The sequence below is a fragment of the Pseudophryne corroboree genome, chromosome 4 (assembly GCF_028390025.1).
Source record: "Pseudophryne corroboree isolate aPseCor3 chromosome 4, aPseCor3.hap2, whole genome shotgun sequence".
Lineage (NCBI taxonomy): Eukaryota > Metazoa > Chordata > Amphibia > Anura > Myobatrachidae > Pseudophryne > Pseudophryne corroboree.
The window spans coordinates 437,828,425-437,854,329 of record NC_086447.1 but is presented as its reverse complement, the minus strand read 5'-3'; the positions used below and the strand labels follow the sequence as shown (position 1 = coordinate 437,854,329).

At 47.6% G+C, this 25,905-nt stretch overlaps 1 protein-coding gene across 4 annotated transcripts in view; it reads right to left on the bottom strand.

Moving 5' to 3' along the window:
* Nucleotides 1–25,905, bottom strand: part of LOC134909716 (cytochrome P450 3A9-like) — a 273,043-nt gene that overhangs the window by 127,144 nt on the left and 119,994 nt on the right. For all 4 annotated transcript variants that reach the window (XM_063916913.1, XM_063916910.1, XM_063916912.1 and 1 more), the window contains exons 3-4: nucleotides 14,951–15,003; nucleotides 14,696–14,795 (exon numbers count right to left, since the gene is read on the bottom strand). In XM_063916913.1, coding sequence (XP_063772983.1) covers nucleotides 14,696–14,795; nucleotides 14,951–14,985 — 135 coding nt within the window. In that variant the 5' untranslated portion in view covers nucleotides 14,986–15,003. The remainder of the gene's footprint in view (nucleotides 1–14,695; nucleotides 14,796–14,950; nucleotides 15,004–25,905) is intronic.

Genomic DNA, 25,905 nt, shown 5'->3' with positions numbered 1-25,905 from the left:
AGCAAAAAGGCCGCTGACGTTCTGCCGCCCCATAGAGAGTGGGATTGCCCCATTGATCTCATTCCTGGCAAGAAACCACCTAGGGGGCGTACCTATCCGTTATCTGTTCCTGAAACCGAGGCGATGAACGAATATATTCGAGAGAACCTGCAGAAAGGATTCATCCGACCCTCATCCTCACCCGCTGGTGCGGGTTTCTTTTTTGTAAAAAAGAAAGATGGAGGATTACGTCCATGCATTGACTACCGGGGACTCCATGATATTACCATCAAGAACAGCTATCCTTTACCCCTCATCACCGAGTTATTTGATAGAGTCAAGGGAGCCCGCATCTTCACCAAGTTAGATCTCCGCGGAGCCTATAATCTCATCAGAATCCGCAGCGGTGATGAATGGAAGACAGCTTTTAATACTCGGGATGGACATTACGAGTACCTGGTAATGCCATTCGGGTTGAGCAATGCCCCAGCAGTGTTCCAGCACTTCGTTAACTAAATCTTTCGTGATGTTCTGTACAAATATCTTGTTGTTTACCTGGATGATATCCTCATCTTCTCTCAAGATCTCTCCTCTCATCGTCTACAAGTCCGTGAGGTCCTCCGACGTCTTCGTGAGAACCGTCTCTACGGCAAGCTATCCAAGTGTACCTTCGAAGTTCCTTCCATACCCTTCCTGGGGTATATAATTTCTGGATCGGATCTCCAGATGGATCCAACAAAGTTGGAAGCTATTACCAATTGGTCCATTCCGAGTACTCTCAAGTCCATTCAACGTTTCCTGGGATTCGCTAATTATTATTGGAAGTTCATCCGAGGATTCTCAACTCTCATTGCTCCTATCACCAACCTGACTCGCAAGGAGGCAGATCATTCCAACTGGTCAGAAGATGCCTTGGCTGTGTTTCAAAAGATCAAGCTGGCATTCATGTCCGCCCCAGTGTTGTCGCAGCCAGATATCAACAAGCCATTCGAGCTGGAGGTAGATGCTTCCACAGTGGGAGTTGGAGCTGTTCTTTCTCAAGTGGGAGCTGATGGGAAAACTCATCCTTGTGGATTCTTCTCTCGCAAATTCCTTCCTGCGGAAGCTAATTATTCCATTGGAGATCAAGAACTACTGGCGATCAAGCTGGCCCTGGAGGAATGGAGGTATCTCCTGGAAGGGGCAAAGTTTCCGTTTAATATCTACACGGATCATAAGAACTTGCTTTACTTAAAGGCAGCCCAGTGTCTTAATCCTCGCCAGTCCCGGTGGGCTATGTTTTTCTCTCGTTTTAACTTTAAGCTTCATTTCCGCCCAGGTTCTCAGAACACCAAAGCTGACGCCTTGTCTCGATCTATGGAATCCGAAGGAGAGACAACCGATCCAGTTCCGCATTCCATCCTGAATCCAGTTTTATTCGCCTCATCTCAAGTTTCTCCTGCTCCGCCTCCTGGTAAGACTTTTGTTATTCCTGAGTTACGTCCTAAGTTGTTGTCCTGGGCTCATCAGTCCAAATTCACTGGGCATCCAGGTGTCTTAAAAACCTTCAAGTTCCTCTCCGAGACATACTGGTGGCCGAAGATGAAAGTCGATAAGACTTTGTGGCATCCTGCCCTAAGTGTGCGCAGCACAAGACTCCTCGTCAGTCTCCAGCAGGTCAGTTACAGCCATTATCTGTTCCCAGTCGTCCCTGGTCACACTTATCCATGGATTTCATCTCTGATCTTCCCTCTTCTCAAGGATTCAACACCATTTGGGTAGTGGTTGACAGATTCACTAAAATGGCCCATTTTGTTCCACTCCAGGGTCTTCCTTCCGCACCAAAGCTTGCTCAAATCTTCCTACGGGAGATTTTCCGCCTACATGGACTACCCACCGAAATTATATCTGACCGTGGAGTACAGTTCGTGGCAAGGTTTTGGAGAGCCCTTTGTTCTGCTATGCAAGTCAACCTCAAGTTTTCATCAGCCTATCACCCGCAGACGAATGGGCAGACGGAGAGGGTAAACCAAGAGTTAGAGACCTTTTTAAGACTCTATGTTTCCTCTTCCCAAGATGACTGGTTGGATCTGCTCCCGTGGGCGGAATTTGCTCACAACTTCCGCTACCATACTGCTACAGAAACAACTCCATTCTTTGCTGTATATGGTCAACATCCCCGTGTTCCAGACTTCCAAGACCTTCCTAATCTCGATGTTCCTGCTGCTACTGCTGTTTTAGGCCAGTTCTCCTCAATCTGGAGGAGAATTCATGTCTCTCTCAAGAAGGCTTACAGCCGTTATAAACTCTTTGCTGACCGTAAAAGACGTGCAGTTCCTAGCCTGAGACCTGGTGACAGGGTTTGGCTTTCCACTCGGAACCTCCGCCTTAGAGTGCCGTCTATGAAGTTTGCACCACGCTTCATTGGTCCCTTTCCCATCGAAAGAGTCATCAGTCCTGTGGCCTACAAACTCAGATTACCTCCTTTGTTACGAATTCCTAATGCTTTTCATGTCTCTCTCCTTAGACCGTTAGTCCTGAATCGTTTCCAAAGAGCTCTTCCAGTTGGTCACAGCATACGAACACAGCGGGGCGTAGAGTTCGAAATAGAGAAGATTCTGGATTCCCGTTGCCGGTACGGTCGTCTACAATATCTCATCGACTGGTCCGGTTATGGTCCTGAGGAGAGAAGCTGGGTGAATTCGTCAGATGTCCATGCTCCAAGGTTGGTCCGTGTCTTCCACAGAACTCATCCTTCCAAGCCACGTGGGTGTTCGGTGCCCACCCATAAAGGAGGGGTACTGTCAGGAATCGACTCACCGCAGCTACATCTGTCCGTCGGTGCGGACTCCGCCTGGGGTTCCTGCGTTCTGCTGTCGTCCGCCTCTCTGCCGCCAGACGTCATCCTGAGTCTAGGAACGCTCCTGTTGTCAGCGGGCGTGTGAATGCGCCGCATTCCTGCTAGGCCGCGGCATGGGCGCCGCCATGACAGTCTCCATCATTCAGAGTGCGGCGGCCAATCCGGAGCTTGGCCGCGCCTACTTGCTCCACTCCAACCAATGCCTGAATACCTGGGGGTATATCAGGAGCTGCAGGGTGAGCCTGAGGTTGTCCTGAACTTCGTGTCACTCCTGCGACCCGTGTGTCTGGATCTACTCTCTTGTTCCTCCGTGTTCCTGGTTATTCTCCTGGTTCTCCGTGGAACTACAAGCACCAGCTATACCTGCGTTCACTACCTGGCTAACCACCTCTCACATCCTCAGTGTGCTCCAGCCATCTGCAGTAGAGACTCTTGCTCCAGGTGCATTCCATCACCTCACCTGTGAGTAACCTGCAAGCTGCCTGTGTAATACCATCTGCACTGTGAACTTTACCAACCAGTCTCCTGCGTCTGTTACCAGGTTGCTACATATTCCACCATCTCTGCTGGCTCCACGTTTTAACTGCATTGGTTTCCATACCATTATTATTATTATTATTCAGTTATCCAGTCATATTATTTTCCATAGACTCTCAGCTTTCACGCTGCATCATTACCATTTCCATTGCATCCTTTATTGTTTATTATCTGCAAGTATCCCTGCTGCCTTATTGTTTGACTTTCTGTTAATAAAACCTCATTGCGCACATGCGCAGAAACATCATCCAGCCTCCTCACTTTTTACACTCAACCTCCACTGACCCACCAGCGCCCCCTCCGGGGACACAAGTAAAACCAAACCTGACAGTAACCATAAATCGTCAAAAAGGCTTGGGGAGTCAGGGCCGAAATTTTGAATACTAAGTGTTCTGGCCATATGAGCCCAAGAGACTCGATCAAAGGCCTTGTCTGCATCGCAACTGAAGACCATATTCCCGGTCTCCTGTGAACCATGTGTTTTAAACATGGCTGCTAACAATGAGCGGACATTGTGTACCAAATGCCTATTACGCATAAATCCTGTCTGAGCACGGTGAAGTAGTTTAGGTAGGACCACTTGGAGGCCGGAAGCAAGAATCTTCGTGAATATTTTAAAATCCTGGTTCAATAATGAGATTGGCCGGTAGGATGAGACTAGGGTATGATCTTTATTAGGTTTAGGGAGTACTATGACTCGGGCCGTTTTAAACCCCGGTGGGGCTGGGTGGCCTGCTAGGAGTGCGTTATATAATTTTCTAAGGTGTTCACTCATTTGTGGAAGTAGTCATTTATAATAGGCTGCCGAGAGGCCATCAGGGCCTGGAGATTTCTCATTGGCCAAAGATTTGACGGTCGATTCCAATTCTGCTTCAGTAACGGGGGTAGTGAGAAATTCTCTATCGTCTTCAGAGAGAGTAGGAAGATCAGCATGTGTCAGAAAGTCCATACCAGCTGCAGGTTGGTCGGGCGGTGCAGTGTAAAGAGTCTCGAAAAAAAAGTCAAAAAGGTGTAATTGATCTTTTCTTGTGTTAGTGAGGGGGGACTGTGAGTGTCTCTAATTGTGGAAATATATTTAGGTGTTGCCTGAGACTTACCATGTTCGCCAATAATTTCCCGGGGCGATTGCCCCAACGGAAATATTTGTTAGAACGATAGGAAAGGAATAATTTGGCCTGTTCAGCACAGAGGGTATCATGAATCGATTTAGGGGTATATGCAATTGCGGTCGAATTCCCGAAATTGTCGAATTTCGGGTCATTTTCGACCAAAAAAAAAAATCGCCTATGCAATTCAGTGCTTTCCGACCAAAAAACGGACTTTCAAAATTCGACTTTTTGAAATTCGAATTTTTGCAAATTCGACTTTTCTGCAATGATACAAGTGCTGCAATTCGACCAAAGCATATTCAATTCAAGTTTGGAAATTCGACAGCAGTGCTTTTAGACAGCAAATTCGTCATTTTCAATCCGCCACATTTTGGAGGGTGAAAACAAATAAAAAAAAATTAAACATGTTTTTTTGGTGTTTTTTTGGGGGGGAATAGCAGATCTATTTATATTAGAAGGGATTAGGTACTTTTTTTTTTTTTTTTTTTGGAGGCACAAATATTATTTATATATTTTTTAAAATATTAGTATTATTTTTTTTTTCTTTTAATGCTGGAACGGTAAAATCATAAAAAAAAATGGCGTGGGGTCCCCCCTCCAAAGCATAACCAGCCTCGGGCTCTTCGAGCTGGTCCTGGTTCTAAAAATGCGGGGGGAAAAATTGACAGGGGATCCCCCGTATTTTTAAAACCAGCACCGGGCTCTGCGCCTGGTGCTGGTGCCAAAAATACGGGGGACAAAAAGAGTAGGGGTCCCCCGTATTTTTAACACCAGCATCGGGCTCCACTAGCTGGACAGATAATGCCACAGCCGGGGGTCACTTTTATGCCGTGCCCTGCGGCCGTGGCATCAAATATCCAACTAGTCACCCCTGGCCGGGGTACCCTGGGGGAGTGGGGACCCCTTCAATCAAGGGGTCCCCCCCCCCAGCCACCCAAGGGCCAGGGGTGAAGCCCGAGGCTGTCCCCCCCATCCAATGGGCTGCGGATGGGGGGGCTGATAGCCTTTTGAGATAATAAAAAGATATTGTTTTTTCCAGTAGTACTACAAGTCCCAGCAAGCCTCCCCCGCAAGCTGGTACTTGGAGAACCACAAGTACCAGCATGTGGGAGAAAAGCGGGCCCGCTGGTACCTGTAGTACTACTGGGAAAAAAATACCCAAATAAAAACAGGACACACACACCGTCGACAGTAAAACTTTATTTCATACGTCGACACACACATACTTACCTATGTTCACACGCCGACATCGGTCCTCTTCTCCCTGTAGAATCCACGGATACCTGAAAAGAAAAGTTCAATATACTCACCTCAACCAGGGTCCAGAGATAAATCCACGTACTTGGCAAAAAAAGAAAACTCAAATACCCGACCACCGGACTGAAAGGGGTCCCATGCTGACACATGGGACACCTTTCCACGAATGAGACCTGTCAGTGACAGCTGTCACAGAAAGGTCTCTAAGCCAATCAGGAAGCGCAACTTCGTTGCGCTCATCTGATTGGCTCTGCGCGTCTGAGCAGACAGCGCATCGCACAGCCCCGTCCATTATATTCAATGGTGGGAACTTAGCGGCTAGCGGTGAGGTCACCCGCCGGTCAGCGGCTGACCGGCGGGTGACCCCACCGCTGACCGCAAAGTTCCCACCATTGAAAGTAATGGAGCGGCTTTGCGATGCGCTGTCACAGTACAGACGGCGCACAGCCAATCAGGTGAGCGCCACGGAAGTAGCGCTTCCTGATTGGCTGAAGGGACTTCAGTGACAGGAGTCACGTGATGTCCCGGCATTCGGGAGAAAGGGGTCTGATGTGAAAGCATTGGACCCCTTTCTAGTCCGGTATGGATCGGTGTGCGTTTTTTTATTTTGCCAAGTACGTGGATTTACCTCTGGACGTGGATGTACCTCTGGACGCTGGAAGGTGAGTATAATTTTTTCACAGGTACCCTCGGATCGTCGGAGACCGTGGCAGTCGGCGTGTCAACATAGGTAAGTATGCGTGTGTCGGTAGTGTGAAATAAAGTTTTACTGTCAAGGTGTGTGTGTCCTGTTTTTATTTGGGTATTTTTTTCCCAGTAGAACTACAGGTACCAGCGGGCCCGCTTTTCTCCTGCATGCTGGTACTTGTGGGTCTCCAAGTACCAGCTTGCGGGGGAGGCTTGCTGGGACTTGTAGTACTACTGGAAAAAACAATATCTTTTTATTATCACAAAAGGCTATCAGCCCCCCCATCCGCAGCCCATTGGATGGGGGGGGGCAGCCTCGGGCTTCACCCCTGGCCCTTGGGTGGCTGGGGGGGGGACCCCTTGATTGAAGGGGTCCCCACTCCCCCAGGGTACCCCGGCCAGGGGTGACTAGTTGGATATTTGATGCCACGGCCGCAGGGCACGGCATAAAAGTGACCCCCGGCTGTGGCATTATCTCTCCAGCTAGTGGAGCCCGATGCTGGTGTTAAAAATACGGGGGACCCCTACTCTTTTTGTCCCCCGTATTTTTGGCACCAGCACCAGGCGCAGAGCCCGGTGCTGGTTTTAAAAATACGGGGGATCCCCTGTCAATTTTTTCCCCGCATTTTTAGAACCAGGACCAGCTCGATGAGCCCGAGGCTGGTTATGCTTTGGAGGGGGGACCCCACGCCATTTTTTTTTCCGGGTTTTTCCCGTTTTTTACAGATTTTTAAAATCGCGGCAAAATCCGCCAAATCGGCCGATTTTCGCCCGCGATTCTGGCGAATCCATTTTTCATTGAATATGGTGAATTCCGGCAGGCACCTGCCGGAATTCACCTGGCGAATTGAGTCGGAAAAAAAAACGGTGAAAAATTGCCGCGATTCACCGTGAATTGCATATACCCCTTAGTGTCTTTATATACTATTCTGTTGGATTCGGATGGATCGGCCAATAACTGAGAATAAGCAGAGGCAACCTGAAGGGATGCCTCGGCCAACCTCTCCCGAACTTGTCTTGTCTTAGAATTATCTGTCCTCTAAGAACAGGTTTTGAAGCCTGCCAGAAAAGATTTATGTCATCGATATGTATGGCATTATCATTTGTGTAGTTAAAATATGATTGTGTCAAATAAAGTTTGAAGTCCTCAGAGTGAGCTAGGTGTTCCGGAAACCGCAATATAGAAGAATAGAAACGGGGTGTAGTCAGAGTAATTGTCAAGGTGATGGGGGCGTGGTCAGACAGGAGAATATTGGCTATGGTGGAATCCACTATTCTATGAGTCAATGAAGCAGATATTAGCCAGTAGTCTAGTCTGGAAAATATTTTATGTGGGTGCGAGAAAAAGGAATATTCTCTAGAATCAGGGTGGAGAAATCTCCAGGGGTCCAGAAGCTGCAGGGAATCCAACATTAAAGACAATGGGGGCGGTGTGGATCTATGGAAATTCAGTTGTCTAGGGCCACCTGACACATCTAATAATGGGTCTAGAACAGGGCTGGCCAAACCAGTCCTCAAGATCTACTAACCGTTCACATTTTCCAGGCCACCTAGCTGGTGCTCAGGTGTAGTCATTAGTAATTAAGATGTGCTGCATTCATTCCTAACTGACAATTCTACAGATCTCCAGGAGAACTGGAAAACATGAACTGTTGGTAGATCTCGAGGACCGGTTTGGCCAGCCCTGGTCTAGAACAATATTGAGGTCTCCCCCTAAAATCAAAAAACCCTCCATCCAACCCTGTAAATGAACAAAGATATCTGAAAAGAAGGAAGCATTTGACCCTGTGGGGGCGTAAACACACGCTAATGTGAAACGTTCCCCCTCTACGTCCACCTTTAGAAACAAAAACCGACCCTCTGGGTCCACCCATTCGTCCTTGATCTCGTAGTGCAGGGATTTACGAAATAAAAGAAGTACTCCCCTCGCTTTAGTAGTGTAGGAGGCACTTCTCTAAGTTTATTAGGGTTAAAACACTACATCGGGATGAAATTTTTTTGAGGTGAGTCAAAAAATGTTTCCTCTTGATTGTTGTGTTCAAACCCTCCACGTTCCATGAGACTAACTTAAGGGACGTCTTTGAGCCATCAGCAGAGGTCCCGGAGTCTCTAGGGCATGGCATTATCCAATACCCTGTCTAATGGAACGTAAAGGAAGAAGCCACAAATCGAGAGTCCAATCCCCCGTCCCAGCACGCAAGGAGAGGACAAAAGATATATATTGGGCAAACAAATGGAGTTGAGACAAACATATAGAGATAACAATACTGCGCAATGCATGTAGAAATCAGCGGCCAGGGCAGTCTAGGCCACCAGTCAAAACTTTTTTCACATTTTCGAACCCGAAAAGACAGTAACAATAACCATCTATGTATAGCAGAAACTTCGGTTAGATTAGAAAAAGGGGAAAAGAGGAAGGTTAACAAAAAAGACAAGATAAATGTCTCCCACCACCCCTGCAACCGCGCTAGGTGAGGAGCATTTCCATTGAACCGAGGCTGCAAGAGCCTAATATATATAATCAACAGTGTGCTATCCATTAGGAAAAAAAGAAAAAAGATAAAGAAGTAAAGAGATACTTAGTTCTAGGAGAGTCAATCAGCATCGTCCAGTCAAGAGTCAGACTGTAATGAAGACAGAGACTTGAGAAAGTTCCGTGCGGATTCTGGAGTGTCGAAATAGTGTGGTTTGCCAGCGTGGAAGATTCTCAGTTTTGCGGGATACAGAAAGCAAATCTGACATTTTTGGTAAAAAGTTCCTTGCATATAGGGGAGAATTCACTCCGTCGCGTCGAGACTTGAAAAGAAAAGTCCTGGAATAGAAGAAGTTTGGATTCCTCGTAGCGTAGCTCAGAGCTTCTGCAGTAGGCCTCCATGATCTTCACTTTGTCGAGATAATTTAACAATTTAAAGATTACTGGCCTGGGGCGTGACTGGGAGGATTGTGAAGATTGTCTATCGGGGCAGATGCGATGGGCTCGTTCTACCAAATAGAAGGTGGGTGAGGGCGGTAGTGCAAGGGTTGTAGGGAGCCAGCGAGTAACCAAGTCCAGTAAATCTTTCTGCCTGACAGATTCTGGAAGACCAATCAGACGCAAGTTATTCTGGCGATTCCGATTTATTTTCCAGATCTTCAATCTTATCGGTCAAGGCCACTAGAGTGTTGTTGTGTGTTTGCTGTAGTGATTGAATCGCTTGTTGGTCATCCTCCAATGTAGATATTCGGTCTTCGGCCTTTGCCAGATGTTGAGTGTGTTGGGTTAGTTGAGCTGCTGCTGACGTAATGGCCTCCATGAGGGGTGCCAATTTTGCATCCAGCAATGGTGATATGATATCTGATATTTCTTTGGCCCTCTGTATAGCGGAGGGGCTAGCTCGAACGTCGGTGAGCACCAAGTCGTCAGTGTCCCGTCTACCTGGAGAGGAGGGAGACCCCTGATGAATAGGGCTATGCTCTTTTTCTTTGGCTGCTGATTTATTTTTGTTTTGGGAATTCTTATTCGTGCGGAGCGTTTTGGCCACATATTTTTCCATGATGGGAAGTGCAGTTTAATCACTGGTCAGCAAGATAAAAGTAAAGTTCGTCACACAAGAAACACAATGAGTGCAGATGTACAGCAAAAGATTACAGGTTCCTCAGTGGTGCAGCCGGTGTATCACGCTGGGGGGAAAAGGAAATTAATGGAAAGGACACTGTGGCAAGCATATGCAGAGGTGTCAGCTCAAGGTACAATTGAATGCGGCACATCAGCAGCACGGAATGAGAGGGGAGGGAATGAGATTACACCTGTGACCGCCACTAGGTCTGGGGTCAAGCAGCGACCAGCGCGGTACCAGAGAGACCTTTTGCGTGATGTGAGTCGTCGCTTGTTAATGGCACAGGTGGAGGGGACATCAGTGTCACCGCCAGTGTCAGTCTGTCAATAGCGCTGGGCCGTGGAGCAATGGGTGTGCTGCCGGAGTCCAGTGCGTCCACAGCAAGGGCAGGAGGCCTCGGGCGCTCTGGGGCTCCAAACCGCCGGGCAGGGAGTCGTGACCGCTTCAACGGTTAGGCGAGTCACACGCACCTGTTCCAGGGGGGTCGCCAGTCAGCGGTGTGGGATCCGAAGGGCCGGTGGGGAGACACAGCGGGACGCCGAGAGCGGACAGGGATCCCTCAGGCGGTCCGGTCTCAGCTTCTCAGGAGATCCAAGATGGCCGCCATCATGTGTTGCACACCGCGTGTGCAGACTCCGGTGAGTGATACGGAGGGGGGGGGGGGGAGCGAGCCGGGACGCACTCCACTTTGCTCCCTCTTATCTCCGAGACCCGCTGATGTAGTTGCGGGGTCTCAGGTCCAGGGAAAGCCGCTGGTTTGGGCCGATTGAGACGCCTGGAGGGAGAGCTCCTAGGGAAAGCAGCCGGTTCGTTCGGACCGCCCACCGGAAGTCCTATTGTATTTTTTTAATGTGTTTTAAGGAACTTCTAGGAATCATTGGTCCAAAAAACGTGTGAAGTTCCAATCCATTTATGGTAGAAAGAAAAATTCTTTATGACACATGTATGTAGCACCCCTATATACAGTGGTATTTGTAGTGAGGGATTTTTTTTCCAACAGATTCAGGCAGGTGAAAAAAAAAGTCCCCGGTGGATGCCGGTTTCGGGAATGATTGAATAGCCCCGGGGTATCAATCAGAAAATAATTATTTCTACCATAAATGGATTGGAACGTCACACGTTTTTTGCACCAATGATTCCTATAAGTTCCTTAAAACACATAAAAAAATACAATAGTGCAGACGGTATGAACTTTATGATCTTTGCAAGAATTCAAGCAATTGTTCGAACTCCTATCAGAAGTGATGGTCTACTATTATTGTAGACCAGTGGTGGCCAATCCGCGGCTCTCGAGCCACATGCGGCTCTTTCATCCTCCGCCCGTGGTAATCAATCGCTGCTAATTGGATTCCTCCTATAATGTTACAGCTAATGGAAATACTAACATATGATCTTATAGTAATAGTCATGTTACAAAATTTCACCAACCCTCTTTAAATGTGTTCCTAAATTAGTTAGTGCCATTAGTTCTCTAATCTCATTAAGGGCAGGATGTACTTAGGAAAAAATGCGGTAAATCCCCAATTTTCGGGGGTTTTGCCGCATATTCAAATGTACTAAGAGCCAGCCGCCAGGTTTTTGCCGCCCAGGGTATCGCCATCTTTGGATGGCGATACCCCAAAGAAGCTTATGGGCTTCTTATCGCCGGCTGCCGCAACCCGCTGCCTCTGCCGCCCCCCGCCGCAGATGCCTCCCCCACCGGCATACCTTCCTTTAGGCAGCCTAGACCCGGAAGGTAAACTTCTGCTCCCCTTAGCAACTCAGCCGGAGGGCCTTTAGGGCTGCAGGGGGGAGGAGGAGGCGCCGGGGACAGCCTGCTGCCTTGTTCCCGGCAGCTGAGAAGGAGAGCCCAGGGAGGTGACGGAGACCCCCCGCACACCACCTGACGGTATCGCAGGGGGCCTCCGTCATCACATTGAGATATTGATCGCAAATGTTAGTATGTCCTCACACATCTTGCTGAAAAATTTGCTGTAATTTATTCAGGATTGTCAGGGTGGCACATACAGTGTCAGCATTGGTTACATTGTCAATTCAGCAAAGTATTCCCGCTACCCCGTCACTGACTAGACACAGAGGTTTCCTGGCTTGTCACCAATCAGTAACTGGAGTTTGGTCGCCCCGCCCCAGACACAAAATTAGTACTTATACTTCCTCCCAGCATTCACTTGCTAATCAGTCACACCTATGTGATTCACCTGTGCAGCTGTGCATGGATATGTGAGGAATTAACCTTGTCTTTTACATTAGTCTGCAGACTCGAACAGAAAGCATTAGTCTCTCTCATAAGAGACTGGGACAGACTACCCTGTTTGTCACAAAGCTCATCCGTAGCTTTGCCAATCACGTGAAGCGGACCCTAGCGCACATTTGTAAGACAAACTACCCTATTTGCCACAAACCATACAGAAAATGCAGTTTCCATATGATTTTACAGTAAATATTCCAGCTGTGTAACAATAAGCCTTATGGATATCTTTAGTAAAACGCTATTTAGTGCTTACGACAGCAGTCCCCATTATTCTGGCCTGCACTCTATGAACCAAGCTCCAAAAAGTTTGGCCCCATTAAGTTAACATCTGTAGCTGATGTTAACCACTTTGTGCCTATGGAGGCATTCTCGCAGGAGAGGCATCTTGCAATCCCTCTCCTGCAGCCCATGTCCTTTACTAAAGCTTTTCAAAAAATGACATATTTACAGAAGGCGAGGAGGAGTCTTTGAAAATGCACAAGATTCTATGCACCGGCTTGTATTTTGCAGGGACAGTGTTTTCTCTCATCTGCTATCCCTGCATACATTTTTGCAAACATAGTAAGGATAATTAAATTTTAAAAAAAAGATAATAAATGGCTCTAAAAATCATGGCCCACCACACTTAAAGGCCCCTGGCTCTTTCAAGTGCTCTCCTGTTATTATTAAACTTGGGTATAATGCTCTTGCTTTACTAACGTTTCTAAAGGATTGCATAAAGAGGTAGCATAGTAACACAACATTTTTTAAGAAACCCTTTAAACCTCATTTAGTAAAATAAATAATTTCCCACCTCTTTAGATACCTCCAAATTATTATTTTCATATTTTTGGGGTCCAAATTATTACTTATGAGGCTTAAAATAAAAATAATTATGGACAGAATGGAGTGCTCACTGTGAGCACCCAATGTGTAATTAGTGAAACCCATCACAAATGACAGATAAGAGATCTCTCTGATTGGCTGTCTGACTATTAAGGGGGGTACACACGGAGAGATCCGTGCTTAAAATCTAAGCAATCTTCCTAGATTGCTTAGATTTTAAGCACGGATCTGCCGTGTGTATGCCCCCCAGCGATAGCGATGCGCGTCCCCGCGCAACGCTATCGCCGATGCTAGATTGAGCCTGCATGCAGGCCAATCTAGCGGGTCGCTCACTTCACCGTTGTGTGAAGTGAGCGGCCCCCCGTCTGCTTTCCCCCTCGCTCAGCACATCGCGCTGTGCTGAGCGGGGTGAGAGATGTGTGCTGAGCGGTCTGTGTTAATATCGCACAGCACACATCTCTTCCGTGAGTACCCCCCTTTAGTAGGTATGTTCACCAGAGATTTACTCATTTTGCATTGTTTGCTTCCATTATGTAAATAAAATACGGTGACAAGTTGCAGTGAGTCCTGTGTGAAAACCACAGTTTTAAGGCAATTTTGCCTTTAATAAATCCTAGTGTTCACTCTAGGCTGTTTTAGCAGGGCACCGCGCCCTGCCCGTTTTTTAGCAGGCAAAACCCACCCTGCCCCTTTTGCGGCGCCCTGCTAGAACAGCCGCCCGCTTCCTGCCCTCCCAGCGTGTAAAGATGCCGTGCGCATGCGCGCGGCATCCATTCACTCATTGGGAGATATCGGAGGTTCTGGGCAAGCCCCCAAAAGTGACGTGCCGGCCACAGACGCTCTCTATAGTAGCGTCTGTAGGCCGCACCGCCCACTAAAATGACGTGGCGTAGCCACGCCCCCTAATTTGCTTGCCCGCGCCCCCGTTTCGGGCGCGCGACGGAGTCCGGCGCCATGCCCCATTTCACTGCTAGAGTGAACACTAAAATCCCACATGTTAGAACAAAAAATTGGTTATTTTAGCAGCCATGCTCAATTACATTTCCCACTCTAAGGGGGTATTCAATTAGTGCCGTTTTCACTTTTCGCCCGTCTTTCGGTAGAATTTACATTCAACATATTTAACACCCATGCCATTTTTTCAACTAGTCGAAAAATCCGGCACTGGCGAAAACCATGTGCATCAGCGGATTCACCGTTGATACACGTTTTGGATAATTCTCTGGCGTTTTTGACCATATTTGGCGCAATTTTCACCCATGCAGATTCATAAAAAAAAAAATAAATAATTAAACAGCATGAACGAAATTGAATACTCTGTGTCGAATTTATGGTCGAAAAAAAACGGCACTTAATTGAATATCCCAGTGTCTGTTTGAGCCCAACAACCTATTTACACAGATACACTTCATCACTTTAAACCCCAGCTGTTAATTTGTCTTATATTTTCCATTAAGCTCATTTAAACAAACTCTTATAGTATTGGAGGACTATTGACAATGAGTGCCAATAACATACATCAGCAAAGTACAATTTACATGATATGTGAACAAGTTATTGTGTGTAATAAATGGTTCCCAATGAATTTTGGCCAGTACCACTAGGGTCAACTTACCCGTCTGTTCAGGAAGTTAGTGTAACAATCTTTTACTAGAATGGACTTAATTATAGCTGGATCTAGAATTGCAAGCACTGGTTGTCTGCCGTCGTAGAGGCTGCAACACAACAAACATCAGAATGAATATTGATAAAATATCTACATTTACTGAGCACTTATTCAAACCTGTGCAGACACTTTTGCATTGAGCATAAATATTACAAAACCCAAAGCTTAATAACAAAATATCAGGTTTGGGGACTTTATGCTTACCCCCATAATTTTCCATATTTCTTGTTGCATTCCATGTCAAACTGGACCGCACCCTGCAAAAAATAGGATTTTAGTACCTACCAGTAAATCCTTTTCTCCTAGTCCGTAGAGGGTGCTGGGGACTCCAAAAGGATCATGGGGTATAGACGGATCCGCAGGAGCCTGGGCACACTATAAAGACTTAAACTGGGTGTGAACTGGCTCCTCCCTCTATGCCCCTCCTCCAGACCTCAGTTATAGGAACTGTGCCCAGGAGAGACGGACATTTCGAGGAAAGAATTTATAATTTTAAACACAGTGAGTGTTATACCAGCTCACACCACGAACATACCGCAAAACCTGGCATTCAACAGAATACCAGCCCACGGTATGAAAAACATACAGCCATATGCTGAGAGAATATGTAACACAACCAGTGTGTCAGCCTACCAACAATAAAAAAAACACATGCTATGGCATGAACGTCGTCAGCGATAGCCTGACAGAGAAGAAAACTACAAAGTGCAACCAAAATCAATAACTGCAGACACAGTACACACTGGGACGGGCGCCCAGCATCCTCTACGGACTAGGAGAAAAGGATTTAACGGTAGGTACTAAAATCCTATTTTCTCTTACGTCCTAGAGGATGCTGGGGACTCCAAAAGGACCATGGGGTCTATACCAAAGCTCCAGAACGGGCGGGAGAGTGCGGATGACTCTGCAGCACCGATTGAGCAAACATGAGGTCCCCATCATCCAGAGTATCAAACTTGTAAAGCTTAGCAAAGGTGTTTGAAACCCGACCAAGTAGCCGCTCTGCAAAGTTAACCCGCCGAGACACCTCGGGTATCCGCCCAAGAAGAGCCCACATACCTAGTAGAATGGGTCTCCACCGACTCCGGCAACTGCAATCCAGCCACAGAACTAGCACACCAAATCGTATCATAGATCCAGCGTGTAACAGACTGCAGAGACGCAGGCGCCCCAAGCATGCTGAGAGCATACCGGACAAACAGAGCCTCTGTTTTCCCAAACTGAGCCCAATTGGCGACATAAATCTTCAAAGCCCAGACTACATCGAGAGACATTGAATCAGCCAATGCTGAAGTTACCACAGGCATCAAACCAGGCAGGTTTTTGATAAACCCCGAAAACCCGTTTCGGCAGAACTACTAACGGAGTTCTCAATTCTATCCACTTGGAAGATCAAACAGGGGCTCTTGTGAAACAAAGCCGCTACTTCTGACAACCGCCTTGCGGTTGCCCAAAAAGCAAAAGCATGACCAGTCTCCAAGAGAGAAATTTTAACCCAACCTTTAATAAAGGTCCCAATCAGTGAGACACAAAAAACGCAACACCACGTCAAGAGCCCACTGTGCCAATGGGGCACAAATGGAGGTTGGATGTGCAGTACTCCTTTCACGAAAGACTGAACTTCCGGAAAGGTGGCCAACTCTTTTTTTTTTTAGAAAATTTACAAGGCCAAAACTGCCCTGAAACGGAGCCTAACTGTAGGCCTGCATCCACTCCTGCTTCCAAAGAATGGAGAAGAGCGACTCAGCTGAAAATCCGCCGTAGGAAGCTTCTTAGATTTACACCAAGACACATATTTACGCCAAATACGGTGTTAAGGCTTCGCCGTTACTTCATTTTTTAGCCTGAAGAAGTGCGGAAATGAGCTCACTGGGAATACCCGATCGGACTAGGATATGGCGTTCAACCGCCATGCCGTCAAACGCAGCCGCGGTAAGTCCTGATACACGCCCGGATCTTGCTGTAACAGTTCCTCTCGTAGAGGAAGAGACCAGGGATCTTCCAGGAATAAATCTTGAAGAACTGGATACCAAGCCCTCCTTGGGTAGACCGGAATAATGAGGATCGCCAGAACCTCTGTTCTCCTTACGTTTATCACCTTCAGCAGAGTGAAAGGGGAGGGGACACATAGACCGACTGAAAACCCCCAAGGTGTCACGAGGGCGTCCACTGCTATAGTTTGAGTGTCCCTTGACCTGGAACCATATTCCTGAGGTTTCTCGTTGAGGCGAGACGCCAACATGCCCAATTGAGGCACTCCTCAAAGACTTCTGTAAAACTTCTCGATGACGACAGTATTTCTCCCGGATGGAGAGCTCGTCTGCAGAGGAAATCTATTTCTCCGTCGTTTGCGTCCGGAACTAAGACTGCTAATATAACGTTTACCAGTCTTTCCACCTAGCGGAAAACAATTTCAGCTTCTGCCATTGCCGATTTGCTCCTTGTTCCGCCCTAGCGGCTTACTTATGCCACTGCTGTCAAGTCGTCCGACAGAATGAACACGGGCAGATCACGAAGAATATGTTCGGTGAAAATAGCTCTTACTTCAAGAAAGCTCATTGTAGACCCTCTGGAAATACTTCCCATGCAAGGACTGCTCCCCAGCCTCGGAGATCCGCATACATGGACACCAGGGTCTAATCCTGGATCCCGAACCTTCGTTCCTCCAGGAGGTGAGAACTGAGCAGACGCCACAGGAGCGATATCCTGGCCATTAGAATTATATTCCGGTGTATGTGACGGTGAGAACCGGACCACATTCCGAACAGGTCCCGTGAAAACCACTCTGGTATTTGACCTGCGCATCGAAAATGCTTCTTAGGCCGCACCCAACTTCTTCCTCAACGGAACATATAGATAGATTGGCACTGCAAATCTGATCCAACTCAGGATCCTCAGACCTCTTTCCACAGGAAAACGCAGAACCTCAACCGTTCAGTATCTACCCTGATACCACCTCCGACATCTGTGTCGTTGGGAACCACAGCCCTTCCATGTGTTGAAGAACAGTCAGAGAAAGAAACAACGATTTGTACCACTTGTTTCTTGACCTCGCCTCAATCAGGCGAACCTCTCATTACAGAATAACAATGGCTCTTACAATTGAAAGAATACCATCATACTACCATTACTCCAGTGAAATGGCAAAGACCATCCTGGCTATCCCTCCAGGTAAACTTAATGCATAAAACAATGCACGTAAACCTTTTTTTTTTTATATATATATATATAACCGGGACAGGAGAACAAGGCCCTGAACCTGACGCACCTCTGATATGGCGTCGCGCATTACCTCCCCTTCCAGAGGGGAAACGGTAAGATCTATTAGGAAACAGTGAGGGGAAACATCTGTAACTCCAGACATTCCCCCTCTGGATTCTACAATTAACTCACGGGTCCTGGTCTATTCCTGGACCAACTGAAAGGTAGTAGATGAGTCCCCACCGGAGTGGGGTCCAAGCAGGTAGATCCAGCACCATGTGGTGGATGTGTGAGAAACAGAAAACGACCTCTGCTTCTGCGAACCTAACAAGGCTGCAGAACACTTACCTTTTCACACTCCATCTGCACAGAAAAGGAAAAGAGAACGGCATCAAACTAGTTAAATCGACTGCATCCCACAAAAGAATGCGTCACCAACCGTTGTGAGGGAATCTAACCCACCAAGTTAGGATTTATCAGCAGCATTCGCTGAGATTGACTGAAGTAAGGCATCCCCAAACAGCGGTACACCGACCCAGGGAAAAAACTCCAGTATTACAGCCACAGAATTTCCCCGGCTACCTCCTGTATACGCACTGTAGCCTGCTGCGATATATAGAGAAAACCCAAAATAAGGAAAATCCCCTATATCTGCAGGATAATTTAATCGGATGTCCTTCCGAATATAAACACTCCCTCATGTGCATGTAATGCAAATAACTCCAAAGAATAGAAATAAAATATCACTTATGCTGCTTTCAGATCGCAAATGCCGGATCCCACACGGTAAGAGAAACGTATCCTTACCGGCTGGGATCCGGCATTTGCGCTCCTTTGCTGGCTTTCCGATAGACCGACCCCAAATAACTCCTCCCCTTTATACGGCAATACTTCCATATGTCGTTTGGAATCCGCATCACCTGACCACTGTCGCGTCCATAACCCTCTTCTGGCAGAAATGGACAGCGCACTTACTCTTGATGCCAGGGTGCAAATATCCCTCTGTGCATCTCGCATATATAGTAATGCATCCTTTAAATGCTCTATAGTCAATAATATACTGTCCCTATCCAGGGTATCTATATTTTCAGTCAGGGAATCCGACCAAGCCACTCCAGCGCTGCACATCCAGGCTGAGGCGATTGCTGGTCGCAGTATAACACCAGTATGTGTGTATATACCTTTTAGGATATTTTCCAGCCTTCTATCAGCTGGTTCCTTGAGGGCGGCCGTATCAGGAGACGGTAACGCCACTTGTTTTGATAAGCGTGTGAGCGCCTTATCTACCCTAGGGGGTGTTTCCCAACGCGCCCTAACCTCTGGCGGGAAAGGGTATAATGCCAATAAATTTATTAGAAATCAGCAGTTTTTTCACACGCTTTATCACACACCTCATTTAATTCATCTGATTCCGGAAAAACTACGGGTAGTTTTTTCACACCCCACATAATACCCTTTTTTGTGGTACTTGTAGTATCAGAAATGTTCAACGCCTCCTTCATTGCCGTAATCATGTAACATGTGGCCCTACTGGACATTACGTTTGTCTCCTCACCGTCGACACTGGAGTCAGTATCCGTGTCTGGGTCTGTGTCGACCATCTGAGGTAACGGGCGCTTTAGAGCCCCTGACGGTGTTTGAGACGCCTGGACAGGCACTAACTGATTTGCCGGCTGTCTCATGTCGTCAACAGTTTTTTGCAAAGTGCTGACATTGTCACGTAGCTCTTTAAATACGACCATCCAGTCAGGTGTCGACTCCCTAGGGGGTGACATCACTAAAACAGGCAATTGCTCCGCCTCCACATCATTTTCCTCCTCATACATGCCGACACAATCGTACCGACACCCAGCACACACACAGGGAATGCTCTGATAGAGGACAGGACCCCACGAGCCCTTTGGGGAGACAGAGGGAGAGTTTGCCAGCACACACCAGAGCGCTATATATAAACAGGGATAACCTTATATAAGTGTTTCTCCCTTCTATAGCTGCTGTAATTGTATTATCTGCCAAATAGTGCCCCCCCTCTCTTTTTTACCTTTTTCTGTAGTGCAGGACTGCAGGGGAGAGTCAGGGAGCCGTCCTTCCAGCGGAGCTGTGAGGGAAAATGGCGCTTGTGTGCTGAGGAGATAGGCTCCGCCCCCTTCACGACGGCCTTTTCTCCCGCTTTTTTTAGTAAAACTGGCAGGGGTTAAATGCATCCATATAGCCCAGGAGCTATATGTGATGCATTTGTTTAGCCATATAAGGTTTTATCAGTGTTTTATTGCGTCTCAGGGCGCTCCCCCCCAAGCGCCCTGCACCCTCAGTGACCGGAGTGTGAAGTGTGCTGAGAGCAATGGCGCACAGCTGCAGTGCTGTGCGCTACCTTATTTGAAGACAGGAACGTCTTCTGCCGCCGCTTTTTCCGGACCTCTTCGCTCTTCTGGCTCTGTAAGGGGGCCGGCGGCGCGGCTCCGGGACCCATCCAGGCTGTACCTGTGATCGTCCCTCTGGAGCTAATGTCCAGTAGCCAAGAAGCCCAATCCACTCTGCACGCAGGTGAGTTCGCTTCTTCTCCCCTTAGTCCCACGATGCAGTGAGCCTGTTGCCAGCAGTACTCACTGAAAATAAAAAAAAATATTTAAACTTTTACTCTAAGCAGCTCAGGAGAGCCACCTAGCATGCACCCTTCTCGTTCGGGCACAAAAATCTAACTGAGGCTTGGAGGAGGGTCATAGGGGGAGGAGCCAGTGCACACCAGCTAGTCATAAAGCTTTTACTTTTGTGCCCAGTCTCCTGCGGAGCCGCTATTCCCCATGGTCCTTACGGAGTTCCCAGCATCCACTAGGACGTCAGAGAAATAGTGTTATACATTCCTACATAACACTGACAAAATGTGCCCCCCCCTCGTTTGTGCTATACACATATTTTGGCGGGGACATTGAATAAAAATGGCGCTGTCTCTTGTTGTGAGGACTAAGCCCCGCCCCTTATCGGCGCACGGTAGCCCACTATATTAAAAAACGTTTTATGCAGGCAGGGGACCATATACAGTGGCTACCCACTGTATATGTTCTCTGGGAGTGTAAAACCAATGTAAAACATTCTGCCCAGGGCCCAGGGCCCCCCCCCCCCCCCCCCGCACCCGATATCAGCCATTGGTGTGTGGGAGCTTCGGCGTGACATGCTGGCAGGGGTAGCGGACTATCAAGTCAAGCCAGCCTATTTTGTGTAAAAGAGCCTCAGTAACATTGCTGCCCAGGGCGCTCCCCCCCCCCCCAGCGCCCTGCACCCTGTGAGTGCCGTTGTTGTGTGGGAGCATGGAGCGTAGCACGGCCGCCGCATGTTACCTCCATTACTGAAGTCTTCTGCCATCCTAAAGTCTTCTGTTCTTCTAATACTCACCCGGCTTCTGACTTCTGTGAGGGGGGTGACGGCGCGGCTCCGGGAACAAGCAGCTAGGCGCACCAAGTGATCGAACCCTCTGGAGCTAATGGTGTCCAGTAGCCTGAGAAGCAGAGCCCTTAAACTAAGAAGAAGTAGGTCCTGCTTCTCTCCCCTCAGTCCCACGATGCAGGAAGCCTGTAGCCAGCAGGTCTGCCTGAAAATAAAAAACCTAACAAAGTCTTTTAGAGAAACTCAGTAGAGCTCCCCTAGTGTGTGACCCATCGCTCCTGGGCACAAAGTCTAACTGAGGTCTGGAGGAGGGGCATAGAGGGAAGAGCCAGTTCACACCCAGTTTAAGTCTTTATAGCGTGCCCAGGCTCCTGCGGATCCGTCTATACCCCATGGTCCTTTTGGAGTTCCCAGTATCCTCTAGGAAGAGAAATAAATACATAAAAATTATTTTACATCAAGTTTTCTGAGCATTTTCTTCTTAAATACCTGCCTTACCTTCGCAAATCATTACAAACATCTATTGAGTATATCAGGGGTGGCCAACCAGTCAGAGACAAAGAGCCCAAAAATCTTGTTAGGTACGTCAAAGAGCCGAAGGTGCGTGTGCAAAAATGGGGTGTGACCTTGTGCCTGCTAGGCCACACCCCATGGTATAAAATACAATGAAAATGCCAGATCCACAGAAAATTAATTTTAAAGCCAGAATCAACATAAAATACATTGAAAGAGACACTTCCACACAAAATAATAAAAAAATGCAGATCCACATAAAATAGATTGAAAAAGCCATATTCACATAATACACTTAAGCTCCTCCATGTGTCACTCCAGCCAGCACCCTCCTGTGTCACTCCAGTCAGCTCCCCACTGTGTCTCTTCTGCCAGGATTCTCCTCTGTCACTCCAGCCAGCTCCCTCCTGTGTTACTCAGTCAGCTCCCCACTGTGTCTCTCCTGCCAGCACCCTCCTGTGTCACTCTAGCCAGCACCTTACTGTATCACTCCAGTCAGCTCCCCCATTATGTCTCTTCTGCCAGGATCCTTCTGTGTCACTCCAGCCATCTCCCCATTGTGTCACTCCAGCCCGCCCTCATATGTCACTACAGCCCAGTATCTGGCTCCCCAGTTTTCAGTCGCCGTGGTGCTGCTGTGTGTCTGGTTGGAGTGCAACAGTTTCCAGGATCTGTTGTGGTCAGGTGACTGAGTTTCGGGAGCCACATTTGAATAAAGAAAGAGCCGCATGCGGCTCAAGAGCCACAGGTTGGCCACGGCTGGAGTATATCCTTAGGTCTGTAAATACTTACCAAATATACCTTAATTTATCATTGCCATCACTACTACATTGATTAGCAGCGCTCCTTACAGTAACAATAGGAAGAGAATCAAGAGATGCTCGATGGTAATGTCTGTAAGCTGGGCATATGGGGGGTCATTCCGAGTTGATCGTAGCTGTGCAAAATTTTGCACAGCTACGATCAACTTTCCTGACATGCGTCAGTTGTCATTTGCTCTCTTCCTTTACCAGGTTTTCATTCCAACCACCCAGATCTGGCATATTATCTGCCAGATAATTGTATACTGTATGTACAGTTAACATTATCACAGTGCTATACTTTTTATCTTTCTGGTTTCTTAACTTTTTGGATAGCATGCTTCTGGATAGCAGATCTCATATTAGTATTCTATGGTTTGCTAGAACAGTACATTTTTATTTTGAGGTAAATCTAATAAGCTTAACTATCTTTTAAATCTGACTGGCAGACAAAAATGCTTCAACACAGAGCAATAAACATACAATTGTGAATATCTTTACTAGCGGATTCAGAAAGTTATTGCCCTGACATCCAGTTATAGGCCCTACACACTGGCCGATCCGCCATCGAGCTGCCCGACGGCAGGGGGTGGGGGTGGGGCAGTGAAGTTTCTTCACTTCCCCCGTCACCCGGCTGCATTGAAGTGAAGCCAAATATGGACGAGATCGTCCATATTGGCCTGCATGTACAGCCGACGGGGGACCAGCGATGAACGAGCGCGGGGCCGCGCATCGTTCATCGCTGGAGCCTCCACACTGCATGATATGAACGGTATCTCGTTCATTAATGAACGAGATCGTTCATATTGTACAGTCATGTCGACCAGTGTGTAGGGCCCTTTAGACTTGATCGCTGTGTCTTTACAATTCTCTTTTTTTTTTTTATGCATTATTTGCAGAGATAATCACCTCTGGTCTGACACTAGCAGTGGAGTTTAACCTTTGAGTTTACCCTTTAGACCTGTAATTCAGTCTGCACCGGATTTATTTTTAGAATTTCTAGATAGGCTAAGCATAATATTAAAATACTAATACATTTCAGAAAAAAACAATATTTAAAAAAATAAAAATAGAAAGTAAAACATGCAGAACTTGGGAGTTGACATGAGTTCACTGAAATAATTATTCTCCATCCCTATTAGGGGCGTCAGAACGTTTTTTGGTTGGGGGGGGGGGCAAGAAAAAATCTCAGTTTGGCGCCCCTAGCTCCTGGCCACCTTAGACAGGTCTCTTGCACCTGTATGGAACTCTATGGAGCAGCTAGGAGTGGCCCCTGTACACATTACACCTGGTAGAGCCCCTTTTACACATTATGCCAGGTAGAGCCCATTACACACATTATGCTAAGTGGAGCTCATTATACACATTAGGACTGGTAGAGCCGCTTGTACACATTACACCTGGTAGAGCCCCTATACACATTATGCCAGGTAGAGCCCATTATACATATTACGCCAGATATAGCCCATTATACACATTATGCCTGGTAGAGCCCATTATACACATTACGCCTGGTAGACCCCATTACACATTACGCCTGGTAGAGCCCATATATACATTACGCCTGGTAGAGCCCATTATACACATCTGCTAGTTAAGTGCCTCCTCCTCCTCATTCCTCCTCTCCCTACTGCTTCCTCAATGCAATGCAAAGGTCATGAACTTGGGACTGAACTGTAAGCAGGTGATGGGTCCGGTGTGCTTGCCATCCAGTATGGCCACTTTCATGCCGCTCTCTCCATTTCATACATGGATCTTGCCCGTCTTCCGACCCGATCATAATGAACTGAGAATACGGGGTGGAAGAAGCTTCTAGTTTGACCATTTTACTGTTGTTATAACCTCCAAAGGTGTGTAGCACGGCCCCTTTAAACGCATCATCCAGCCTCAGGAAGCCCGATTTTTTAAAGGCAAAATCCGCCCTGCCCCTTCTGCGGTGCCCTGCTAGAACAGCCGCCCGCTTCCTGCACTCCCAGAGTGTAAAGATGCTGTGTGCATGCGCACGGCATCCATTCATGCTATGGGAAAGAGCTGGGGGAAGCCCAGGACCTCCGTCGGTGCTGGGCACGCCCCCAACAGTGACGTCGCCAGCCACAGACGCCCCCCACAGCAACATCTGGGGGCCGCATCGCCCACTAAAATTACGTTTGCCTGGCCGCGCCCTCTATTTTACATGGCCGCTCCCCCGTTTCGGGCGCACAGGCGGCAATATGCCCCTGGAGTCCGGCGCCCTGCCCTATTTGAATCCTAGAAGGAACACTAGGTAGAGAGAAGAATTAATTTTCCATCGTTGCTAAATTTGAGTGACGTCCATTCGCAGGTGCGGTGATAGTTCATCTTAAAGGTGGCAAACGGACCCTTAGCAAAAGAACGATGATCATACAGATTCACCATCTCGGAATTAACTCCTGCAGCAAAAATAAAACCCTTCGAACAAATGAGCACACTAGCTTCCACTGTAAGTGCATCAGACCCTGACAGTTGAGAGACCGAAGGTCCCACAGGTGATTAGTTTTAACCATGAACCCAGAAATAAATGCATCATCCACCGGAGACAGAGAACGCAACGGCCCTTTTATTGTGGCCTGGGAAATAACGGCTATATTTATTATCATGAAGAAAGAGGTACTGGATGGTATCATCAATTTTGTTGGAGCTATAAACCACGGTATTTGCTGCATGTGTGTATCGGATGAGATTCACACAGTACTTCTTGCTGTACAGCGTCCTCTTGGGCTTGCCCTCCTGGCAGTCGTACAGCATGATGGAGTCATCGTCGCAGCTGGAAATTACTGTCTTCCCACCAGGACTGAAGTCAAAGCAGTTGATCTTATCGGAGTTCTCACTGAAAACATTTGCCACCTGGAAGCTGTGTAGCACGTTGTCGGTCAGCTTCATGGCTGCTCCAGGGGGAAGGGTGATGCGCTCCGACGCAGAAGGCCCACAGAATATGGGGTGCAGGCAGGGGCGGATTGGGATCAAAAACCAGCCCAGGAAATGTATGGAAGCTGCCCTAATAAGGGTGGGGTCTGTTGGGGGGTGGAGTCTGTCAAGTGGGCGGGATTACTGCTCAGAAGGCCTGAGCACAGCCATGTATGTAAAGTGCACGCAGCAGGCGCGCTGCTAAATTTTAGGGGCGTGGCTTCATGGGAAAGGGCGTGGCCACGTAATAGTGCCAATTCACATTACACCACACAGTAGTGCCGCTTATACACAATGCACCAGGTAGAACCTCCTATACACACTGCGCCAGGTAGAGCACGT